The 25,276-nt window shown below is 38.7% G+C and overlaps 3 protein-coding genes across 9 annotated transcripts in view; 1 reads left to right on the forward strand and 2 right to left on the reverse strand.

Moving 5' to 3' along the window:
* Positions 1–2,052: 2,052 nt before the first annotated feature.
* Positions 2,053–15,961, reverse strand: LOC123758492 (transmembrane protein 127). Its single transcript, XM_069322640.1, is given in 7 exon segments — positions 2,053–7,513; positions 9,845–9,997; positions 10,214–10,384; positions 12,009–12,087; positions 12,089–12,205; positions 12,800–13,050; positions 15,862–15,961. Coding segments are annotated over 6 exon segments (837 nt in total). The 5' UTR covers positions 12,893–13,050; positions 15,862–15,961; the 3' UTR covers positions 2,053–7,289.
* Positions 6,477–6,776, reverse strand: LOC138363669 (octapeptide-repeat protein T2-like). Its single transcript, XM_069323047.1, has one exon. The coding sequence runs from the start codon at positions 6,774–6,776 to the stop codon at positions 6,477–6,479; it is 300 nt and encodes a 99-aa protein (XP_069179148.1).
* A 5,667-nt stretch (positions 15,962–21,628) lies between the features above and the next one.
* Positions 21,629–25,276, forward strand: part of LOC123758336 (uncharacterized) — a 48,131-nt gene continuing 44,483 nt past the window's right edge. For 3 of the 7 annotated variants that reach the window (XM_069322643.1, XM_069322644.1, XM_069322641.1), the window contains exon 1: positions 21,629–21,696. The gene's annotated coding sequence lies outside the window, so the exon portion shown is untranslated. Of the gene's footprint in view, positions 21,697–21,731; positions 21,826–25,276 lie in introns of those variants that run through there. The other 4 variants (XM_045742622.2, XM_045742625.2, XM_045742621.2 and 1 more) reach the window with 2 other exon arrangements.

The raw sequence follows: 25,276 nt of genomic DNA on the forward strand, positions 1-25,276 counted from the left end.
GATACATTGTCTGTTGAAGGCTGGTGATGGCCTATTCGCACTTAAATTCACACGAGCAAAAATAGACAGGGTGGGCATCACTTTTTAGTGTGAGAATCATCAAACACTAATTGCTAGCTTGGAAATACCAAGAGAGTGGGTTTGAATCCTCATGGCTCCTACTGATTTTCTCATCTAACATTGACTTACTTTGGCTGAATTCACTAGTGAGTAAAGGAACACTTCACTACAAGTTGCAGCAGCCCCATGTCATACTTGAAGAACATGCTGCATATGCTGATAGGGAATGTATTCCTTCGCATTGTACTTTTCATTGCCCAGGACAGGAAGGCATGACCATCGAATGTGATGTCTACCACAAGGGAAGTCTTGTGAATGAATTTACTTGGAGAACAGATTGGCCCTGGAACTCCACGATGGCCTAGATGTCTGACAATCTCGAAGGTCCCTAGTCCAACAACTGCCAATGCTGGCCAATAAACAAGAGGAGAGCCAAAAAGTCAGCAGTGACTTTGGTGTGTGTTGGAGGCTCCTTCCAGACTTGTTGGGATGGATAGTGACAATGGGGTCAATTACCTTAGCGAGGTGGCAATGCCTTCTAAAGTAATCGCGGATAGTGCAAGTATGAGAATATACCAGACGATAATACTTGTCCTGTGTAGGTGGACCAAATAAGTCAATGAGGTAGGAGCAATGGGGATGGGGTGCATAAGATACCATTGAACCCCCAACAGCAGAGGGGGAACCAATCTTCCAGGTTCAGCCAATTCGAGAGGGGCCCTGGATGACCACCACCACAAGCCTGAGAGGCAATGAAAAGGTAACATTTAAAACAGTACATTCTACTACTCTGCACCTCCACCTACCACGGAGCTTAACAAAGGGAGGTACAAGCATGTGGGACAACCTCAGGCATACAAAAAAAAAATAATAATATAGGTAACCACAGGAGGATTAATACATGCCTAATCACATCATAATACGATTCATGCGTCAGGCTACATGAAGCCACTTCCAACAGCCTGGACCACAGTCTGATCAGACAACAAACCGGGAGGCCTGGTTTGCCTTTGATGCCATGGGGCCTTTGATCCCCCGAACCTCCACAAGATAGAGTTTGAACGGCAGCCCAGAGACAGATAGGGATACTATTCTCTGAAATGCCTGCTTGAACCAAGCCTGTTTACATGTAATACCATACATACAGTATTAATTATATCTGCATAAAAATGCACACTTTTTGACACTAGATGCTTTTTCACCTATAGAGTTATAAACTCGATGAACTGCCTGTATCTGATAAAAGTCAAATGCAGGACTGTAGTCTTAAACTACAGAATATAATTAAAACTGTTCAACCAGACTGTCTTCTAGGTATTTGCTTTCACTTGGTTAGTCTATCTCAAGTGTAACATTAATTCAGTATTGAAGGGACATTGATACTGTTGATTCAGTTTGAATTAGCATTACTGTACTCATCTTCAGAAGGACATGTCTGCTTCAAGAGAAAGTTCAACAACAGGTAACAAAAATTTGATAACTAAGTTGTCTCATACCAGGATCAGTTGAGGACCACAAGGATAACAACACTGCAAGACAGACATGACAGGACTGACCTTATAGAAACTCTTAAAATACTGAACAATTTGAAGGATATTGATCCATTTTTACGACATTTTAAAGGTCAAATGTAACACATATAAGGAGCAACAACTTCAAGCTCAACAAGTCACAATGCAGGACATAACATGAGATGCTTTTTCACCTATAGGGTAATAAGCTCATGGAACTGCCCATCAGCTAAAGCCATAAATGCCAAAATGTTGCTGTGGTTAGAAATCCAGCTGGATAAAATAATTAGGGCAAATGGTGGAAACCTTTGACAAGTTGCCAGCTTCCAGTTCTCATCAAGGTCACTAGAGAGAGAGATGGTGGCCATCAGGCAAATTCAGGTAAATATTGTGCCCACTGTGTATAATCCACTCATTTAAATGACAGTGTATTGATACATTGTTACAGTTAAGTGCACTAGTGTATAAGCAAAAAAAAATGGCAATCTAAATAATTTTAATAAACATAAGATATACATGTGGTAATATATTACTATTGTATCTTGAATTTAATCCTCCAGCTAAATCCCCTTATCATAATTATTTGTAGAATATGGAATGTATAAAATTCTCTTCTAATAAATTTTACCTATATATATATATATATATATATACTGTATTCATGAATATACAATATATACAAAATTATAATACGTAATTACAGTAAGTGATTTTGTATGCTACATATTTTGTTTAGAATAGATACCCCGGTACTTATGCTGTACAGTACAGTACTGTGTTTCACAAATTGAACACAGGTCACAAACCTACAGTACTATGATGCCATTAGTGCTGACTTATACATTTGTTCCAGTTGTTTGACAATGAAAAAATAACCGTTACTAAGGCATTAATAAATCAATGTTCCATTTTAATCAATACTTACTGCAGTAACCATACATCATGTATATCCCGAGTTACACAACAAACTTCCGCCTATTACCTCTGAATATCAACAAAACTTACAATTTTGTTCAGTGTCAAATAAATCCCAATGCTTCCATGTTACAAAAATGACATGCAATAAATCAAAGCTACCTGTGCTAAAGCTACAACAGCAACAAGATCATACATTGAAACATTACAATATATTTAACTGAATTTCCAATGAACATTAATACTTTTGGTAGATATTATACAGTGTATATACAGTATATTTTTGGGTTATTCAGGAGAGCTCTGCACTGCCAAAATAATTTGTAGACATGTACCCCCTATGCATACAAAATAAATCCCTTTAATTGATAGAATGGGGGAAAATAGTTAACAAAATTCTTAACCATAGTTACATGGTCAACCATGATTACAGTAGCACTGTGACATATTTTGGTGATTTGTTAGCACTTCATAGTATCTGTGACATTGTTTCAGGGTTTATCATCTATTTATTTGTTGACCTTGCGCTTTTACTATGACACTTTAATGTGATTTTTTAATGTTGAGATTCAGGTTGGGTACTGCAACCAGTTAGGTTATTGTGAACCATATTTTCACCCAGAACACGATCCACCAATACTGAAGTTATACATCAAGATCTGCACTTATGAGCTTTGTACACAAGAGTAAAGGAATGGTGTCCAATTCTCTCATGCTGCCCAAGATGTAAGCTTAGGTCCTCTCATTCATGAAATGAATGTAATCCCGCCAAACACACACCAAAACTATGACGTTGGTACAACGTTCGAACAAGTTTTAACACCACCTAACCAGTTATAACAAACAATATAGCAAGTTGTAACGTTCTAATACGTCATAAACACGTTAAGCCAAGATGTAACAACTTTATTACAAGTTGTAACAAGCGGAAAATAGAGAGTTTCGGTTTGTGTTTCCAGGGATAACAGTAACACCACAGACTTCTCAAAGGTGGAGCTTGCTCACAATAACATGAGCAAGTGCCACATTGTCATACTCTTAAGCAGTAATTTGACTGTTGGTGCCAGGACTCTCCTTATGGTTTTTAATAGTCCCTGCACATCCAAGAGGGATCCATCAGCCACGTCCTGTTGGATGGCTTGCACACAGATTTTCCAAGGTAATATCCAAGCAATATTTAACTTTCCCCTACATGAGTGTTTCTCTAGTACAAGTGAGTGCAGGTGTCAAGCCCAGCCATAATGTTACATCACTTAGCAAATATTTTGTACTCCATCACACTTTTAACAGAAATTAAAACATAAGTTTCTAATGAGAACAAAGCATCAAAATTACAGAAGTATGACTTGATAATCATGAAACTTAATAGACAAGGAAGGTAACATTGTACACACAAGTTACAATACAAAGACTAAACAAGTATTAGTCTCAACATTTTTCAAAATGCCTTTTGATATACACAATATATATCAAAGCTGAATTTATCTTCATTGAAAAATTTATTACAATGTTTTCGTGTATAATAAAAAATGCAACACTGTACAGTGGTACCTCAACTTACGAATTTAATCCGTTCCCAGAGACGGTTCATAACTTGAAGAGAATTTTCCCATAAGAAATGATGTAAATTGAATTAATCCGTTCCACACACCCAAAAATATTAATCTCAACGTAATTTTATACCTAATTCATCAAAATCTTTCGTACTAAAGTATGTACAAGTTATTAATTACCTTTATCGATGACTTGTTGGCATATGAAAGATGGTGGGGGGGAAAAGGTGTTAATGTTTGGAAGGGGGAGTCCCCTTCCATTATAACATCAGGCAGTGATGACTTCTCTGGGGTACTCTCCCACATTTTGCCTGCATACTACTAGGACCTGCTTGTGGCTCGCTGCTTGTTTTTCTTACTAAAAATCTTTCCACAGAGACTTGTTTTTCCATACGTTGTAACACTTGTCTGTAGTGAGGCATCACAGTGTCATTAAATTGGGTGGTAGAAATAGCCTAAGCTACTCTATCCCTTTGAGATGTATTTCTTTCTTGTCTCAATAAACATACTTGAACTTGAACTTGTGTCATTAAAAAGGTTAAGGCAGCGGCCTACTACAGCTTACTCTGGACGAGTCATTTAATCAAAAGTTTGCATTTCTTCCCATAGTCTACACTACAGTACTTCTTAATTGCTGAGGAAGGGCCATTATGTACTGCCTCTTCCTCCCCTGAAGAAATTTCCTCAGCTGCCTCTTGTTGCTACTTCTTGTGAAAGGCTAGGAGTTCTTCGGTGGTCAGTTCTTCGCTGTGTTCATCCACCAGCTCATAATACACAACACTCACAACATTATGAATGCCACTCCTTTTTCTCAATTTCTCAAACCATCCCCTGCTCGCCTTAAACTCTTTCGTATCTGCATCACTCATTCCAGGGGTTTTCTTTAAAAGGTCTTCATGCCATTGCCTTGCTTTCTCACAAATGATGGCCTCTGAAACGCTATCACCTCCTAACTCCTTGTCGTGTATGCAAATTAATAATAACTTTTCAACATCTTCAAGTGTTTGTGTTCTTTGTTTCGTGATTGTTGATACTGTACACCTTTTACCACTTTAGTACTCATAATGTCCTTTTTCTTAGCAATTACAGTACATATCGTTGACAGATTTGTTGTACTGCCTAGCTAATTCAACAACCCGTGTACCATTTTCACATTTACGAATGATCTCTTGTTTCTCCTCTATGGTCATTCTCACATGTGTTTTCTTGGCTTGAACTTTACCACTGGCTTTCTTGGGACCCATGGCGAGATATATAATAATAATTTTTATGTTCAAATACCCAAAAATAAAAAAAAAAAACTGAAATTCTTTACAAAGAATTCAAGCATGATTGTCTAGGCAGGAGACACTGGTAAACTGAGGCGCAGTCGCCGTGCCACCACGCGCTAGGTCGGCCATATGCTTATCAACAAACTCCGTTACCCGAGGCAAAGTTTGTAACCCAATTCGGATTTTACGAAGAAATTGGACTCGTAACCCGAAAAGTTCATAAAAAGGGGGCATTCGTAATACGAGGTTCCACTGTATAAAGCTCCGAGTATTTACTGGAATGGTAGCTAATGTAATAACTTTTGTCTCATGATGGAACTGCAGTCTTTCTGGAGTGGTTAAGAGTCTCTCTCTGAGGCCACCCATGAAAGAAATAAAGCTCCAGAAGCATAGAGGATGTGAAAATGAACCTAGAGAGATATGTACTGTATTTATATGCATGAAACAAAAGTATTGTCATCTGAATTTGACAACATAATTTAGTCTTGCAAATTTTCACCCTCAAGGACTAGCATTTCCATTAATCTGGTCTCAAATCTTCACTTTCTGAAACTACAATGTAAACATTTATACAGTCAGGTTCATTCTTGAATCACAATCGGGAATTCTGGGTTCAAATCCCAGGAGGGACAGAAATGGTTGGGTGCATTTCCTATCACCTAATGCACCTGTTCACATAGCAGTAATAGGTACTGTACCCAGAAGTCAGTCGGCTTGTTATGGGGTTGCATTCTGGGGAGGGTCAGTAGTTCAACCTTGAGGGAAGGGGACCTCAATATAAGCCTAACATACATACATACATACATTCATTCATTCATTCTGGCTGCCTGCCCCTCAACACAATGAATTATTACTGATATTTGTCTTACAAATCCTCACCCTCAAACAGTTGTCTACTGCCATGCATCCATATGAACACACAACATGGTTTATATTCATGAAGGCCTCGTTGTCAGTTCCATTGCACTTAAGTCCACTTAAACAAAAAGTAGCAAGGAAGGCAAAATATCTAGCAATTTTTAACAAGCATAGGTGCTACTTGTGCACTTTCTCTGCCTCTCTCACGCACTTTCTCTGCCCCTCTCGTGCACTTTCTCTGCCCCCTCTCATGCACTTTCTCTGCCATTTGTGCACTTTCTCTGCCTCTTGTGCACTTTCTCTGCCTCTCACACTTTCTCTGCCTCTCTCACACTTTCTCTGCCCCTCTCGTACACTTTCTCTGCCATTTGTGCACTTTCTCTGCCTCTCGTGCACTTTCTCTGCCCCTCTCGTGCACTTTCTCTGCCCCTCTCGTGCACTTTCTCTGCCCCTCTCGTGCACTTTCTCTGCCCCTCTCGTGCACTTTCTCTGCCCCTCTTGTGCACTTTCTCTGCCCCTCTCGTGCACTTTCTCTGCCCCTCTCGTGCACTTTCTCTGCCCCTCTCATGCAGTTTCTTGGCCTTACTCTTGGACTTTCTCGGCCTCATTCTCTCACACACATATACAAATACATGCGTGCATATACAGAAGCATACATACATATAGCTAGATATCAAAAGAAATCTCTTTAAATAAAAATAACAGATGAACATCTTGAGATGGAAAATCAATTCCTGGAATATAATAAAAGTGATAACAGTGAGAAAGACGTACAATCATGAAATTTCAGTGATTAGTCTATTTGTTTTAAATAAAATATTATGCTTGCTGTAACACCTTGAAATCTGCAATGACCACAATACTTGCATGCAAGCATATGCTAGTTATTGATCTTCACATGCTAATATTTAAGAACTAGTGTCACTTATAGGAAGCAAGAAATATCCTTAAAATCACAGCGTGCTCATTCATAGTAGTTTGTGTTACATGTTCTGTTACTATGTACATTATATATTGCATTTTCATTAAGGCTGGTATAATGGTTTGTTTACAGTATGCTAATATGCTATACCCTTCTACTCTCAATATAAACACATTCTTCAGTACAAGTCGCAAGTCAATTATGGAGTGTACGGAGGAGGAGGATGCCCCTCCACAGGTGGTGGAGGCTCGAGGTCACTTAAGTATGGAATGTGAGAAGACAATGAACTGCCAGGTGGGACTGAGAAAGTTTCTAATCCTTCAAGGCCTCCCCAGTCTTCCATCAAAGGAGCAGAATCTGCTTCAGGGAACAGATGTGCTGGGCGGAGCCAGCTACAACCCACAGCTAGAACTGACATACCACCTAAGAAAATCATGTAAAAAGACATTAGTGCTTAAATATATTTAATATTAAATTTAAAAAATACACAACAGTGAATCAACTTAATTTGTTTCACTGTCAAATTTTACGAAAAAGATGCTACAGTATTTAGATTTCCAGCTTCTTGACCAAGTCTGTTGTTGGATCGAATTGCAGTCATTCAGTTCACAAAATGGTACAGTACTCTAATACCGGTGAGCAAGCAAGGAAAATTAAGTTGACATTCTGAGTTAGAAATAGCAGTGCACCTTAACTGTAGTAATGATTTAAGCTGGAGGCCTGACAGCTGAGTGGACAGCGCTCGGGATTCGTAGTCCCAAGATTCCGAGTTTGATCTCCAGTGGAGGCGGAAACAAATGGCAGAGTTTGTTTCACCCTGATGCTCCTGTTCACATAGCATTATATAGGTACCTGGGAATTAGACAGCTTCTACAGGCTGCTTCCTGAGAGTGTGTAACAAACAGAAGGCCTGGTCGAGGACGCTAAGTCCCGAAATCATCTCAAGATAACCTTAAGATAATGGTAAAGTAGTTAAATTGTATGTTCATATGAATGTGTGCTGACTAGAATAAGCTATCATTCAGCTACTTGGCTGATTGACTGCTTATTACATTTTCTTGTGTTCTTGTGTAATATCTTGTGTTCTTGTGTAATATGGCTCACTAATACATCTGCAGGAGAGTGCAACAATAATTAGAGATTCAAATATTAAATGTATGCTTTGTTACTCTTCAAATTCCAAAACATTCGTAAATCAGTTCCCAGATATAAGACATTGTTTATACTACAGGTTTTGTCAAATTTATATTAAGAATATTTTTAATTTTACACAACCATTTTTGGGTTACACACTCCTGTACCCATACTTAATGCTTAATGTTTTCTCAAGGCAAATGATCTTGGAAATGGCAAGTTTTAGGAAAAGATTATCAAACAGAAATGTCATTTACCATCTAGATCAAAGGATTGTACCACTGGTCCACCACGCATGAATTGACTGAATGCCGGTAGCAATGTGGTACCCTATAGCAATCACCAATGGATACAATCATGAAGTTAAGAATCATTTTTTAATTTATACAATAAACCCTTACTTTTCCCAGGTTTAGTTTGTAAGAATTTATGGATTCACAAACTTTTTTCAAAGCTAAAATGCAATATTTGCTATGGGTGCTTTTCTGATTTTTCTAAAAGGAGTGTAGTGTGCACTTTTTAGTTCACATTCTTGCATTTTACACCCCCCCTCCCCCCTGACAACCCCTTGAAATACTGGTGGTGCCCAAGGAAAAATTAGGCACAGTAGAACCTCGAGTGACGATCGCCTCAAATGGCGAGCATTTTGGGTAACGATCGCCCAGATAGCCGACAATTCGTCTCGTATGGCGACCACTCATTTGAATGACGACAAGACCACACGGTGGGATCGCGCTGCTTCTCGTACATTCTCAGACGCCTCCGACAATGCAAATATATTCAGTTGTTTTTGTTTAAAGATGCTAATGATGCTGGGATATAAAGGGGTGACTGCTAAGAGGTTCCAAAGCAATGACTTTTTTGTAGAAAAAAGAAATGAAATTTTTTGAAATACAACAAATGTCAAAAAGGTTCATTCTGTGTTCGGCAGGTAGGCTGCTCCATGTTTCTTAAATTAAAAAAATAAATAAAAAATAGTTGAAACAATTTGAAAAATGGACAAATGCCATAAAGGTTCATTCAGTGTTTGTCGGGTAGGCTGCTCCATGATTGAGACGTAAATGAAAAATACAAAACAAATGGAACACATTTGAAACAAAGAAAGATTGTCATAATGAAGCAGCCTACCCGACAAACACTGAATGAACCTTTATGGCATTTATCCATTTTTTAAATTGTTTCAACTGTTTTTTTTTTTTTTTTTTTTTATTTAAGAAACATGGAGCAGCCTACCTGCCAAACACCGAACGAACCTTTTGCTATAAGACACCTGAAAAAAAAAATTTGAACAAATTTGAAGAAAGAAAAATGTCATAAAGGTTTGTTCAGTGTATGTAAGGTTGGCTTCTACATTATTTAAAACATCAAATATCATATTGATGTTTTTCGGTGGTAGAACAGATTAATTTGATTTCCGTTATTGTCAATGGGGACAGTCGTTTTGTATGACGTCCGTTTCACATGACGATCACGGCACCGGAACGGATTAAATTCGTTACTCGAGGTTCCACTGTACTACTAGCGTTTCATCTTAGTCCATTAAATACTCTTAAAGAAGGTCTTAAGTAAACTTGCAAATAACAGGTGTCAAAGATTAAATATTCATTCATGGCATCATACCTGCAAATATGAGAAGATAAAATCCCACGTCCAACTTGACCTGTACACGGGCCACAGCCAAAGGGCCAATGACAGGTTTAGTGGCTTCTTGCTGTGTCTCAATCAAGGTTGTGATGTAGTAACACACTCCAACACACACAACACAAACCAACACTGTAATCAATCAAGGCTGTAATGAAGTAACACTCTAACACATACAACAATACTGTATAATAATACAACAATCTTCCATCAAAAAGTACTGTACATTCATGGAAATCATTATAAAAGATTGCCACCAATTGCCAGAAATATGGCTCCTCATGGAAATATAAATGCTGGATATATATATAATTCAAAAGATAGATCTTGATCTATAACAACCCTTACCAGAAAATATGCCTGCTACAGCATTTTTTCTGAAGCACTTCAAGATACTACCCGAGGGGCCACTGATATCAAGCAACATCTGGACCAGCGAAGAGCAAATGATCACAAATATCAGGCCTATGACAATACGCATCAGTGCCACAATTTCTGGTGTCACACAAAACTTTAGTTCTGAAAAGAAATTAGAAATTTAAAAATGTGACTAGGTGACTTGTTGTCCCACCATGACAATAACTTTTCAAATTACTGTATCATGCAGACTTGCTACATGTTGCAGAATGGACAGTGAATGTAACTCAATCAACCACCGAGCAAACGTTTATTAAAAAAAGAAAGTCACTAAGAACCCCCTACAAGCAATAATTGACTCACCAGGATACCCAATTATCGCTCTGCAATCTACTGATTAGTACCTAGCTGCTACTTTGATGCCACCAGACAGATAGCAACACTGGCCACCACAACAGTCAGAGGAGATGGCAGTCAACACTTGTAGCCCAGGCTACCACAGCAAGCTTGGGCAACACAAGACCAAAAGGGCTGGAATATGAACCTCAAAAATATCCTCTCAAAAAGTACATTATATTACCAGTATGTTGTAGTCTCATCTAACTCCAAATACAACTGAACCGCCAAATCTTGTAGAAGAAAAGATGCCATCAAAACTTCCCTTATCACCCTTGCTGACGTCACACACGAACCAGCTAGTGAAAGCCAGAAAACTGAAAGAAAGATGGAAAGATTGCCAGTACAGTCCACTTCTGGCTCACCATAGTCCGTGCTACTTGAAACTTTTTGTTTCGGGTAGCTGAATCTAAAACAACAACGACCGCCAGAAAAGTGAGAGCTGCAGGCTCCCGAACAAGCCACCATGTAGGACTGAAAAATAGGAGATGGTTATAAACCCAATGAATTGAATACCAGCAGACGCTGTAAATGCCAAAACCGTGTTGAATTTTAAAATCCAGCTAGAAAAAATCATCAGGACAAATGGAGGGACCTTTGACAAGCTTACTTTGACAAATGGAGGGGACCTTTGGCAGCTTCCTGTCCCAATGGAGGCTACTAATCTTATTCACTGACTCAGTTTTGATAACTGTTGCTGCCATCTAGTGGTATCCAGGTAGCTACTGGTACCCGCTACAGTACATCAGTACTGTACCATACTTTGCAGTGATAACTAGGTATCCTAAGAATTCCAATTAAATCTTGTACTAGAGTGAATTCTTGGATGATTTGTTTCATGACTGTCTTTTAATAAGCAGTTGCTGAGTGGTGAACCGAGTTACTGTCCACTGTCTACCCTGCTCAACTATGTCACAAAGCCATAATAAAGGGTTTAGTACCTGTCACAGACAACTAAAGCCTGACAAGTGAATTAAGACCTGAGTGGACCATTTAGTCTCTAGCTCAAAGAGCAGCCATAAGAGCCTGGCTAATTACTGTACTGATATGTCATGAGCACAATTCCATAAACTGTACATATTATACTGTATACAAGTTATCATCAGTTAATTGATAAATAATGTATAATGACTAGTAAGTCATTTTTTATTTTAAATCTACATAACTAATATTATACTGAGTGAAAATACTGTAACAAAATTATTTATTATTTTATGTTAATTTAGAGATACATTACTGTTTATTATGCACAAATTATTTACATACTGTATCTGGTACGGTGTTTTGTAAATAATACAATTATTATTATAATGGAACAAAAAAATCAAACACATGGTTGTCAGTACGAGACAAATTTTAATTTCTAAAAATATAGCGCGCACAAGCATACCTTCACCATTTGTGTAATATATGACATGTGACATGGATGAGGTGACGTCCTTCCCTTCAACCGGCTGGAAATGTCCTGCAGTGGAAGAAGATATACAGGCCAATGTTGTGAGTACTGCAGCCCCCACCATCGAGCCAGAACCACTGTGGCTGGCTCATACACGCGCACACAACCACTATCACCACAGTGCTCACTACCTGTACAGTAAGACATTTACCATGTGTGTAAGATTTCAAAGATTATTTGTTATCTTTTAAAACATCAGCAAACCAAGAGTCCTAGACTAACATTTGTGTATCCAATATTTATAGCCAGATGATCTGCATTAGATATCAAATGAATGCCATAACATTAATATTTGTTGTTTAAATTCGGTAACATTTGCATTATGCACTGTACTATACACTACAGTAGTTAGACTAGATATCTCTTAAGAATTGGTTTAGTAACAAGCTCTGATTAAATCAATACAACAGCAAAATACTACAAAAGCCTAAAGAATGATGTCATGAATGGCGTACACTTCATACAATAGGTATGATATCATACCCATCCACCACCTCATGTTAGCATAGATGAGTAGGTATGAGCAACTGAGAGGTATATGGTGTATTTCATGTAATGATTAGGTCAAGAAGAGGGTATTTACTGTTGCAAGTGTTGTACAATAAAATAAGTCATTGACAAAAAGGCAATGTAGGCCTAAAGGCAACATATCTCCCTGCCTGCCTTGTCAACACCCACTAATCAGGCCTAGTACTAAAGCTAAAATGAGCTAAAATGACACTTACCCCAGACATGAGGTTTTTGTCATGGTCTTTCCAGGCTTGCTGACGACGTCTGGGATACAGACCCCCAATAGCATACACGGGATGAGCTGGCATATCTGCACCCAGGGAACAACAGTTTCTTAATACTTTGACTCCTTTGACTTGGTGACATAGGCTGAGTCCTTTTGCACGTGGTCCTTTGTGAATCACATCTCAAAGTGGGAATCACATAAGTGATGCAGCAGTGTCCAGGGAATCCAGGATGAGCTTTACTGTCAATTAGAAACATACACCTATTGAGAGCGAACATGAGACTGAGGTACAGTATTGATAAAGGGACCAATTAAGCTTCTTGCTCAAGACAGTAGTTTTTTATTTATTTATTTATATACTGTATACAAGAGTTCTTGTAAAGCTGTATTCCTGTATTCTTGTAAAGCCACTAGCATGCATAGCATTTTGGGCAGGTCCTTAATCTTAATTTTCCCTGGAATACGACCCGCCAAATTGTTTAACAACCCAGTACCCATTTACTGCTGGGTGAACAGAGGCTACAGTTAAGGATTGGCACCCAGTCAATCCTCCAGGATTGATACGAACCCAGGCCAAAGTGTTCTCAAAGCTCCGAGCTAGTGTTTTTACCACTGCACCATGGGGACGTAGTGTTTTATCTCTATTCAAACCTTTATTCTTCCAGTATTTTAAATATGCATTTTTTAATAAATATTATTTGAAAAATATATATTTATTCATGTTTTAGAATACTGTACATGTATTAATGGAACAATACAGTGTGTGTATATGACTTTCTGTGGGTGGTCCAATACTACTGACACTATCTATACCCTTGCCATGTGATCTTTCCCTCTGTTCTAGCTCAATGTCAACTATTGTTACTATGTAAACCTATGTGTTAGTTTATAAGACTTGCAAAAGTTACGTTGCATAATTAGTTGCCTTGTAAAAAATTAACACACTAACAATACCAAGTCATTACTACAGTTCCAACCAAGAATTAAATACCAAGACATTACTATAGTTCAAAATCCAGTTGGAAAAAATCCTCAGGAACAAAGCAGGACCATTGATAGGTATCGGCTTCCTGTCCCCATCAAGGTTTCTAGAGATAGCGGCCCTTAGGTAAATTCAGATAAATATAAATAGTTACATACAGTATATATATTTTCCAGTGTATATACTCAACATAAACACTGTACAGTACTGGTATTGTATTTTTAAAACAAAAATATTATGCTGTATTACAGTATTATTATTATTATTATTATTATTATTATTATTATTATTATTATTATTATTATTACTGTTATTATAGGTGCAGTGCTGTAAGTGGTAAAAAAGGTGCACATTGCAAGAATAAATTGAAGGTCTTTTGCATATCAATAATGCAGTAAAATCATTGCTGACCTATGCTGGGATATGAAGGGCATGAGGAGGGTAGCTGTGGCTGAGGTAGTTATCGTTGAACCCCTGGCATGGCTCTCACTAGTGAAATATCACTAGATTAGCACAGAGTCTGTGACTTTAATCACTTGATCTGCTAGGTTCCCAACTCTCATGTTACTTTTAATCTCATTTCACATTATTGGATTTATGCCCCCTAGTAATTGAATTTATTTATCTTGTATGATTCCTGTGACTTTCAGTCCATTCCCAAAAGTAACGGCTATATATGTAATAAAGTGTGAAAAAAACCAACGGGAACTATATTGTAGTACAGTACTACATCATCACTACTCTTTGTGTAAGCCAAGCCAATTCTATCTCATCCTTACCTAACCTAATGGTTCCCCAGTTCTCTGGAACCGAAAGCCTGTACAAGCCACTCCAACAGTTGTCTAACTCCCAGGTACCTATTTTACTGCTAGGTAAAAAGAGTCATCCGGTGAAATGAAATCTTTCATTTTTTAAACATTTCATGTTTCAAAAACATGTTTCATGCTTCAAAACAATGTTTCGAAACATGTTTCGAAACATGTTTCTTTGCTGCTGCGGAAATGTTTCTTTGCTGCTGCGGAAATGTTTCTTTGCTGCTGCGGAAATGTTTCTTTGCTGCTGCGAAAATGAAATTTTTCTCTGTCGTGAGCCAGTGACGAAGACCACTGTGCTGTCAGGACCCTAGTTAATAGAGAAAAAAAATTACCTGAATTTACCTAAGGGCCATCATCTTTCTAGTGGCCATGATGAACACAAGAAGCCAGCTCTGTATTTAGTTCCCGTGGCGCAGTGGTAAAGCACTCACCTGGCACTTTGCGAGCGCTTTGGCCTGGCTTCGTATCCTGGCCGGGGAGGATGTACTGGACGCCAGTCCTTAAGTGTAGCCTCTGTTCACCCAACAGTACAATGGGTACCCGGTCCGTCTAATTACCACAAGCTACACAAGCTTCAGAAAGCTTCCTGGCAATACGTTAGTAATGAATAAATATGATATATTTACTCATTATAATGTTGGTGCTGAATGTACAACACGAAAAAACATAATTTTAATCTGAAAAAGTATCTTTTTATTAAGAAATTAGGCGAAAATAAAAAGCTGGTGACGCCAAATCAAGTCGACGATCCAAGCGTCGGTTAGGTTAGGTTAGGTTTGGTTTGGTTAAGTTAGGTTAGGTTAGGTTAGGATACGTTAGGATAGGATAGGTTAGGTTAGGTTAGGTTAGATTAGCCTAACCTAACATATCATATTTATTCATTACTAACGTATTGCCAGGAAGCTTTCTGAAGCTTGTGGTAGCTTGTGGTAATTAGACGGACCCTGGGTACCTGGATGTTAAACTATTTAGTGGGTCGTATTCCGAGGAAAATTAGGATTAAGGACTTTCTCCAAAACACTATGCGAGCTGGTGGCTGTACAAGAATGTAAGAACTCTTGTATATATAAATAATAATAATAATACAAAAGCCCTGGATACTAATGCATAATATCGAATCTTTGATATACTGTAAATCCAAGGATACTGAATTTACCATTCAGGTATAATCGGGATACTTTTTGTTTTTAATAATCACTAATGTTTAATACATTCCTAAATCGCCCCCTCCCCCCACACAGCCCACAACATTACCGTGCCTGTGAGTGCCAACCTGTGCCGCCCGAGGCTCCACCAACACTCCTCACACTACACTGAAAATGTAAACAATAACATCCTCACAAGTGTCACGGCCCACTATCCCTTGTCTAGCAAAAAAAACTAATTAAACGAAAAATCAAAATGTTTATTCAAGAAAAAGTATATACATGGTAGATGAGTTACAAACATAACATTGGATTTATAAATCTCGAACCCATTGTTGATGTGACGACTTATACTGAATTTTGTAACTAGCTCATCAAGATTGAAATTGAAATTGAAATAAGTTTATTGAGGTAAAATACACACAAAGGGATAAGGTAGCTCAAGCTATTCTCACCCCATTCAGTACAACGTGTTAATATATACATAGACACACATCACAAATAAACATATTACCAAACATTCTGAGAGGTATGTATATGTTTATATACATTTCCTCCTTCACAAGTAGTATGGTATCAGACGTACACACAAATCTCATCAAGATTGTAACTTGCTTAGCTAAATAAATTGTGGGGTTCAGTCCCTGAGCCCATTATGTGCCTCTGTAACCCTTTCCACTACCGCCCACTAGATGGGTATGGGGTGCATAATAAATGAACTAAACTAACTCACTATAGATAGAGCTATCACATACAATAAATACCTAAAGCCACTAATACGCACAGCGTTTGGTCAACAACCAGTATTGTTTGAAAATAGCAAGACATGGGTTGACATTTAGATTGTAAGGTAGGTTAATTACATGGAATTTATTAGGTAGGTAAAATGATTCTCTGTTTTTGTTTAAACTCCAGTTAAATCACTACCTTCTTTTTCCTTAAAGTCAAAGGCACGCTTGATTATTCCTATAGTTTGGTTAGTTTTTTTTAACTGCTGATCCTACCTGTTGTGTAATTTTCATTGAATGGTGGATTTTGTCTTCAAGGTTCTTTTCTTCATCAATCTGCTGGAGGATAATCTTATTAATTTGGTAATTGTGACGTGGAATGTTATGCCCCACATGCAAAGTCTTGCATTTTTCGATATTAAAAAACATTTGCCAGTCTGCCGACCATTTGTGGTGTTCATGTAGATTTTTATAAGGTTTCAATAGCATTTTAATTTCCCACTTTACCATAAATCTTAGCGTCATCTGGAAATTTGACGATGTAGTTTGTAATATTCTCATTTATATCATTGATGGTTATGACAAAAGTAATTGGTCCCAAAATGGACCCCTGTGGTGCCTCAGTCACCTCATTTCTCCAATCAGATTCATTCTCATTTTACCAAAACCCAAGGTTCAAGTTCAAGTACGTTTATTGAGACAATAAAATACATCTCAAAGGGATAGAGTAACTTAGGCTATTTCTGCTTTCCTCTACTTCAAGTCCCTCAAGGGGCGCACAAATCCAGTGAGTACAAATCCACAAATCCCAGTACAAGAATCACATTTCATATAGCAGGTTAATATAGTAAACACAGCATATAAGTGTTACACTCTTGGGGTAAAATGCTTGTAGCTCTTAAATATACCATTAATGAAAATAAAATTCAGCTTCAGATAGACAATGTTAACGTCAGCAATAAAAATGATGGAAAGTTCCTTGGCCTATACATAGACAAGAGACTCAACTTCAGCACCCATATACAACACATAACCAAAAAAGTTTAACAAACTATCGGTATACTTTCTAAAATCACATATTATGTTCCAAACTCTGCTCTCCTCTCGTGATACTACACGCTAATCTATCCCCTATCTTACATACGGTATCTGTGCATGCTTGGGGTTCTACCACTGCAACCTCAAGCCCATCATCACCCAATAAAAATCTGCCATCAGACTACTACGGGAGCCAGTAGCACATGGACTCTCACCCTGTCCATGGAGGACAGAAGAAAATGTATGTATGGTGGTTAACATTGTAAATGTGTGGCTACCTCTGTGGTAGAAAATAATAATAATAAAAAAAATACTTTCCACAGCATGCCATTCCTTCAGAGGTTGTAATAAGAACATAAGAACAAAGGTAACTGCAAGAGGCCTATTGGCCTATACGAGGCAGCTCCTATTTGTAACCACCCACTCCCACTCCAGTCCCAACATGTCCAACCCACGTTTGAAACAATCGAGGGACCCCACCTCCACCACGTTACGCGGTAATTGGTTCCACAAATCAACAACCCTGTTACCGAACCAGTATTTACCCAAGTCTTTCCTAAATCTAAACTTATCCAATTTATACCCATTGTTCCGTGTTCTGTCTTGCGTTGATACTTTTAATACCCTATTAATATTCGCTTTGTTATGTCCATTCATCCACTTGTTTTGATCATCACGCATCGCTCCTGTGCCAGGTAAGTCCACTACGGGCTCACCATAGCCCGTGCTACTTGGAGCTTGTTCCGAGTAGCTGAATCTATAACAACAACAACAACAACATCCACTTGTAAACTTCTATCATGTCACCCCTAACTCTTCGCCTTTCCAGTGAATACAATTTAAACTTTGTTAATCTCTCTTCATATGACAGGTTTCTAATTTGGGGGAATTAACTTAGTCATCCTACGCTGGACACGTTCAAGTGAATTTATATCCATTCTATAATACGGCGACCAAAACTGAACTGCATAATCTAAATGGGGCCTAACCAGAGCAAGATATAGCTGAAGAACCACACCAGGTGTCTTGTTACTAACACGTCGATTAATAAATCCCAGTGTCCTATTTGCCTTATTACGAATATTCATGCATTGATCCTTTGGTTTTAAATTCTTACTTATCATAACTCCCAGATCCCTTTCGCAATCCGACTTCGCAATCTCAACACATTTAGTTCGTATCTTGTAACTCTATCATCATTACCTAGCCTCAAAAGTTTATATTTATCAGCATTAAACTGCATCTGCCAATCTTTTGACCATCTCAAAACCCTATTTAGATCGACTAGAAGTGACAGTGAGTCTTCTTCTGTGTTAATTTTCCTACCGATTTTTGTATCATCGGCAAATTTGCAAATGTTGCTACTCAAACCTGAATCTAAATCATTTATATATAACTAACCCATTTATACTAACTCTCTGTTTTCTTTGGTATAGCCATGCCCTAATCGAGGTGTATTAACAGGATTACAGGAAGTAGTCAAATCTGGTAAAAAAAAAATACCCGTTTCTTTATGGACAATAGAGGAGCGTTGGAGTCTTTAGATAGCAGACGATCAGTATACGAGAATATTACGATTGAGTGTAGAGAGAATGTTAAGACATTAGGAAAAATGGGTATAAAGCAAGATTCATGTGAATCCCTTCACATGTGGGAACACTGATGAATGAGGCGGGTGATGAGATAAGCGAAGTGAGCCTCGGACAGAAAAGTTTACTTGGAAGGATTCAATTTACAAGATATTAAGAGAGGAGGATCCAAATATATCTGGCGATACGGTGTTGATGTTAGTGAAAAAGATAAGAAGTGTAAATTATGAAGCATGCCGCACGCCTACACCTTAGATAATTATGTATTACTGTCAACTTATTGATAAGATAAGTTGGTTCCAAGGGGTGGTAATAGGGGACAAGCTCCCATGACCTATAAAAAGCTCCCATACGGCGTGCGTCTCAAATAGCCTCTGACAACCAAGTCCAACTCCTGGCCTGCACGGGTGGATTAGTCTTTAAGTCCGGCGGAACTGCTTTTACTGACAGGTGTATATATGCGGACTTGAAGGGGCGAGGACGTGCCTCTGGCGCCTTAAAACCAGCTGCTCCGGGTAGATGGGACTCGATAGCCTGGGAAGGCAGCCCATCTTGGGGAAGGGAAACCCTTATTTTAAACCTCCGCTGCCTTGCGGCCATACCCTTTTTTTGGGAAAGGCTTCAGGAGACAACCTCGAGGAAAAATCCGGAGTTGGAGCCCCTAAGGCAGTTCGTTGTTGACTTCGACCTCGTTCTGGCAGCTCCTGCGACGGTGCTGGAACCATGTGTATTGGCCTTTGCCTTTCCATTGGATAATTTCAGCAACGTGGAGAGAGGGGACCTGCTGCATGGGTAACAGCTTCTCCTCCATATCTACCTACCCAAGTTTTGCGCCCTGGAGAGGACACTCCAGCCTTGACAACCAGAGCGCATCTCCATAGTCTCCCGAGACTGAAAGATGCCTACTATAGTATTGATAAGTATAGGAATAAGGAAAGAAGTAATGACATCTCGCTTAATGCAGGTCGGCGTTCAATCCCCGACCGTCTAAGTGGTTGGACACCGTTCCTTTCCCCCGTTCCATCCCAAATCCTTATCCTGATCCCCTTCAAAGTGCTATATACTCGTAACGGCTTGGCGCTTTCCCCTGATAGTTCCCTTACTAGATCCTTTTCACAATCTCAACACTATCTAGCTCGTATCTTGTAACTCTATCACCATTACTTAACCTCAAAACATTTATCAGCATTAAACTGCATCTGCCAATCTTTTGACCATTTCAAACCCCTATTTAGATCGGCTTGAAGTGATAATGAGTCTTTTTCCGTGTTTATATCTCTGCCGATTTTTGTATCATCGGCAAATTTACAAAATGTTGCTACTCGAACCTGAATCTAAATCATTTATATATATTATAAACAACAGAGGTCCCAGGACAGAGCCTTGAGGCACTCCACTTACAACATTTTCCCAGTCTGACTTAAACCCATTTATATTAGCTCTATGTTTCCTTTGGTAAATGGCCATGCCCTAATCCAACTTAATATAGTACCTCCAATACCATGAGCCTCTATCTTTTTAATCAGTCTTTCATGTGGCACTGTATCAAAAGCTTTGATTATGATAAAGTGCTGTTGATGCAATCTTGATAAAAAGATTATGGGTGTATTACATCTGTCAAGGAAGAGTTACGAAGAAGGAAGAGTGTAGCACGTATATGCTATGTTTACTATATTAACCTGCAATGTTAAATGTGATTCTTGTACTGGGATTTGTGGATTTGTACTCACTGGAATTGTGCGCCCCTTGAGGGACTTGAAGTAGAGGAGAGTAGAAATAGCCTAAGCTACTCTATCCTTTTGAGATGTATTTTATTGTCTCAATAAACGTACTTGAACTTGAACATGGTTGTTGATTTGTGGAACCAATTACTGAGTAACATAATATAAGTTGGATCCCTTGATTGTTTCAAGCGTAGGTTAGATATATATATATGAATGAGATTGGGTTGTTATAAGTAGGAGCTGCCTCGTATGTGCATATAGGCCTTCTGCAGTTACCTTCATTCTTATGTTCTTAAACTATATCCACCGGAAGTCATTTGTCTGAGTAGCTGTTACCGTTTTAAAAAATGTGAGCATGTTTGTAAGGCAGGATCTGTTTTTTAACAAACCCATGCTCGCTGTGAGATGGATTCCTTCCCTTAGGATTCTTCTTTTAACAGAAAACTACCTTCCGGTCACCTTGATATCACAAATCTGCAAGCTAATGGAGAGAATCCTAAGGGAGGGAATCATTCATTCATTGAAAGGAGGGAATGTTTGATCCTAATATCCGAGAAATAGTGTACCATTTTTTTTTTTTTATGTTACCTCTATTTTCATAGTAGATTGTCTTGGCTTGGTTTTTGTAATCTCTCTTCTTCCTCAGCGTGTTTCTTGGCCTAACCAACTCCTTTGTTCCCATTATATACTCTAGGATGATAATGCAGCGGTCGCTGTAACTGGTTTATATTGTGTAATACATTATGTATTATTTCGTGGCATTTAATTACTTTAAATCTCGCGCGTGTGACGTCACGCCAGCTGACATAAACAAGGGAGTGGACGGCGATGGCTTGCGGAGTAATGGCGTCGTCTACTTGAACGGGTAAAATGCAATATTTCGTGTATTTTGGGATAGTAGAGGTAATGAGGTGGTGGCGTGGGTGCACCAGAGCCTCGTTGCTGACGAGGGGGGTGGATGAAACCTGTAGTTGGCCAGGAATAAGGAGAGTGGGTAGGTTCTTGTGTGTGTTTACATGGTGGGTGGAGGGATGTGTAGGGTGTGCGGGGGTGAGGCTGTGCCCTGGCCACACTCCCAGCCTCCTGGCCACACTCTGGGGGCCACAGGTAATATCTGGGTGGCCACCTGTGTGGGGTTTTGACATGGCGTGCGTCGTTAATGATGTATGACCAGCAGCCGTCAAGGAAACACATCGGCCCTGCGGCTTGTGCTCTTGTCTTAATGCATCACTTAAGAGTTATTTTCATCTCGTGAAGGATAATATTTATGTTGTTTATATATTGAGCAGCATCTAAGATTATCAAGTATATAGGTCACTTCATACATAGACTCGAGGTGGTTTGCATAGGCCTTCTGATTTATAAACCTATCTTAACCCAAAACATGAATCCAACAAGAGATGCCAGACCAGTGAGATACTTTTCAAGACACTCATGGTGGAATGTTGCACAATAACAACCTTATTCAAAGCTGGAGAAATTATTGACGTGGAGAATGTGCAAAGGTTTTCACTGCTAGAATCAACTCAATAAAACATCTAAATTATTGGGACTGCTTAAATTTTTAAAATCTGTATTTCTAGAGTGTTGGCGGGAGAAATACATAATTTACACTTGAAAATATAAAAGGAACTGGTTCTAAACCTGCACACTAAAATAACTCCACACGCAACTGTGAGGTATGGCAGGAAGTGCAAAGTAGCTATGTTGAAATACAGATGTGCAATAAATATGCTGAGAGAGAATTCTATCAATATCAAGAGCCCAAGACATTAATACTCACTTTTATTAACACTTTCAGCCTCCCGGCGAAGGTAAAAAAAAAAACGTATGTGCTCCCGGCGTTTTGCCGCGTAAGCGTAAAAACAAAAATGTGTATACTCTTTTTACTCTCCTGACCTTAGTTCTCGAGCTACGTATTTCATTTTGGTACCAACGTGTTCGCAATAAAATTCTCTAGAAGAATATCAGTAAAAAAGTCACGAAACGTATAGGGATACCAGCACCAAATAAATAACTACGAAGATGACTCTCCGTGAGCGCCCAACAGCAACAAAATGTTTTTACTCTTGGGATTGTTATCACCTCCACACTTGTCCTACAGTGTTAATTTTGGTATCAATGGACTCGCAATGAAATTCCCAACACGGTGATATGAATATAAGCGTAGAATAATGATTATGGCCCGCCTGCAAGAGTGTGGGAAGTGGTGAAATTGTTACCCGGTATCGGTGACGGGACGACGCACGGCGCTTTGAAAGTTTATACTTATTTCACTCATGACATTATTATTCTATGTACGTCATTCATTTTTGTGTCAATGTGTTCGCAATAGAATGTTCTATGAGCCCGTATGTAAAAAAGATCAACAAAGCGTAAGATAGAATAGCGCCAAATATAAAATAACGCTGGAACATATCAGTGAGAGTCAAACACACACGAAATGTTTTTACTTTTGTTATGTTTGTGAACTTTTCATGAACTTATTGTACCATGCAACCTATTGGTGAGAAAGAGAGCCTCATGGCACGCAGTTTGAAACAAACCCAAAGTAAATCGGATAAAAATTGAATTTTATACAAATATTTTAAAAGAGGACATAAATTTATGTCCACTTAGCGGGAGCGGGTAGGCGAAACAGGACGCCGGGAGGAGTCCTGATCCGCAGAAAGTGTTAAGCATAAAGGACATACCTAGCTGACCTCTCAGGGTGTTCAAAAGAGAATTTGAGAAACGCCTCCAATTGATACTAAAGGCTACAGGGAGCTGTGTCCAACAGCCTGGTTGACCAGACTACCAACTAGGAGGCATGGTCAGAGACCAGGCTGCAGGGATGTTCATCTTCAGAGCCAACACAAGGTAAATGTAAGGTAAGGTATGATAATGTTTGAAGCATTGTATCATGTGGGTGTACAAAAGTTACAAAATAAAAACTATTGCTTCACTTTTAATTTCAATTTCTGAACCAACCAGTGTGACCATACTCTGGTTATTTTTTTTTGTTTAATACAAGAGTTCTTACATTCTTGTACAGCCACTAGCACGTATAGCGTTTCGGGCAAGTTCTTAATCCTAATTTTCCCCGGAATAAGACCCGCCAAATCGTTTAACAACCAGGTGCCCATTCACTACTTGGTGAACAAAGGCTACAGTTAACTATTGGCGCCTAGTTAATCCTCCCCGGCTAGAATGCGAACCCAGGCCAAAGCGCTCGTACAGTCGCCGGGCGGGTGTGTTACCACTATGCCACTGGGACTGCTAATAAATAATGTTATCATAATTGTCGGATCATGGAAGTACTGTACCATTTTTATAATTATGTAAAATTTGTGTTTTCATTTGTGATTAAATTAGTGTCTGAAATAAGATGTGCAGCCAGTATCATTTATTAGTTGAGTTGGAAGTTGTTAAGCCTGCTCCAATAAACCTAACCTCTGAATAGGTCCCCCCCCACCCTCAAAAATATCCAGTGATATTTTTGTTTATTAGTGATGGATTAGTGATGGCCAGATTCACGAGAACACTTACGAACTTTTCTCAATCTTTGGTGGCTTTGTTTCCAATTATTAAACAGTTAATGAGCTCTGAAGCACCAGGAGGCTGTTTTTAACAATAACAACAGTTGAATGGGAAGTTTTCATGCATGTAAACTGTTTAATAAATGTAACCAAAGCCGTCAAAAGATTGAGGAAAGATGTACACGTTCGTAAGTGCTTGCGTAAGTGCTCTCGTGAATCTAGCCCCAAAGCATTTGGCTCCTAAGACTGATTCATTTTTCACGATGCTTTATAATTTCAGGCATATTTTAAGTATTTTCTTCATGTAGACAATATTAATTATAGTGATTACACAAATTGATGATACAGCTGCTGACCATTTTCTGTATTCCCATTTCTTATGATAACTACAGTGGTACTGCACCCAGTAAATGTTATTTAAGTACATGCAGTACTTAAAAGTGCAAAACCAATGTTCCATAATTCTTATTGGGGCCTATACAAAAGCCCCTGCCATCAGGCCCTATTTAGTTTTTAGAAATAGAAAGTAACTGAACTAATCTAACAAACTTAGCCTAATGGAGGTATTTGATCAGTGCACTGTACTTGTATACTCTTCACACAGTCCTGTACAGTATTAGGTTAACATAGACTTGGCATAAGTTTATATATTTCATGCTTGTTTTCCCTGGTATTTGGTTAAATGTACAGGATAAGAGCTATGAAATTATATCCCAGCTTCCCTATAATTTTTTGTCATAAATTTCTGAAGCTTCGAGTGCTGTTGGCAGGGTTACATTTTTGCATTATTCTGTATCAAAATTTAGGTTAACTAATTTGCTGCTGTAAACTGCCTCAATATCTGCTGCATTGCAACCTTGTACTTCAGTGAAGGAAGTGGCTGCAATTGAATTTCTTTCCTTATGCTGTGGTACAGCAATGTACAGC

Source organism: Procambarus clarkii, chromosome 11 (assembly GCF_040958095.1).
Source record: "Procambarus clarkii isolate CNS0578487 chromosome 11, FALCON_Pclarkii_2.0, whole genome shotgun sequence".
Lineage (NCBI taxonomy): Eukaryota > Metazoa > Arthropoda > Malacostraca > Decapoda > Cambaridae > Procambarus > Procambarus clarkii.

What these genes read in the sequence shown, in the direction of transcription:
- LOC138363669 (XM_069323047.1), bottom strand. Translation starts at nt 6,776, where the DNA reads ATGAGGCCGAGAAAGTCCAAGAGTAAGGCCAAGAAACTGCATGAGAGG.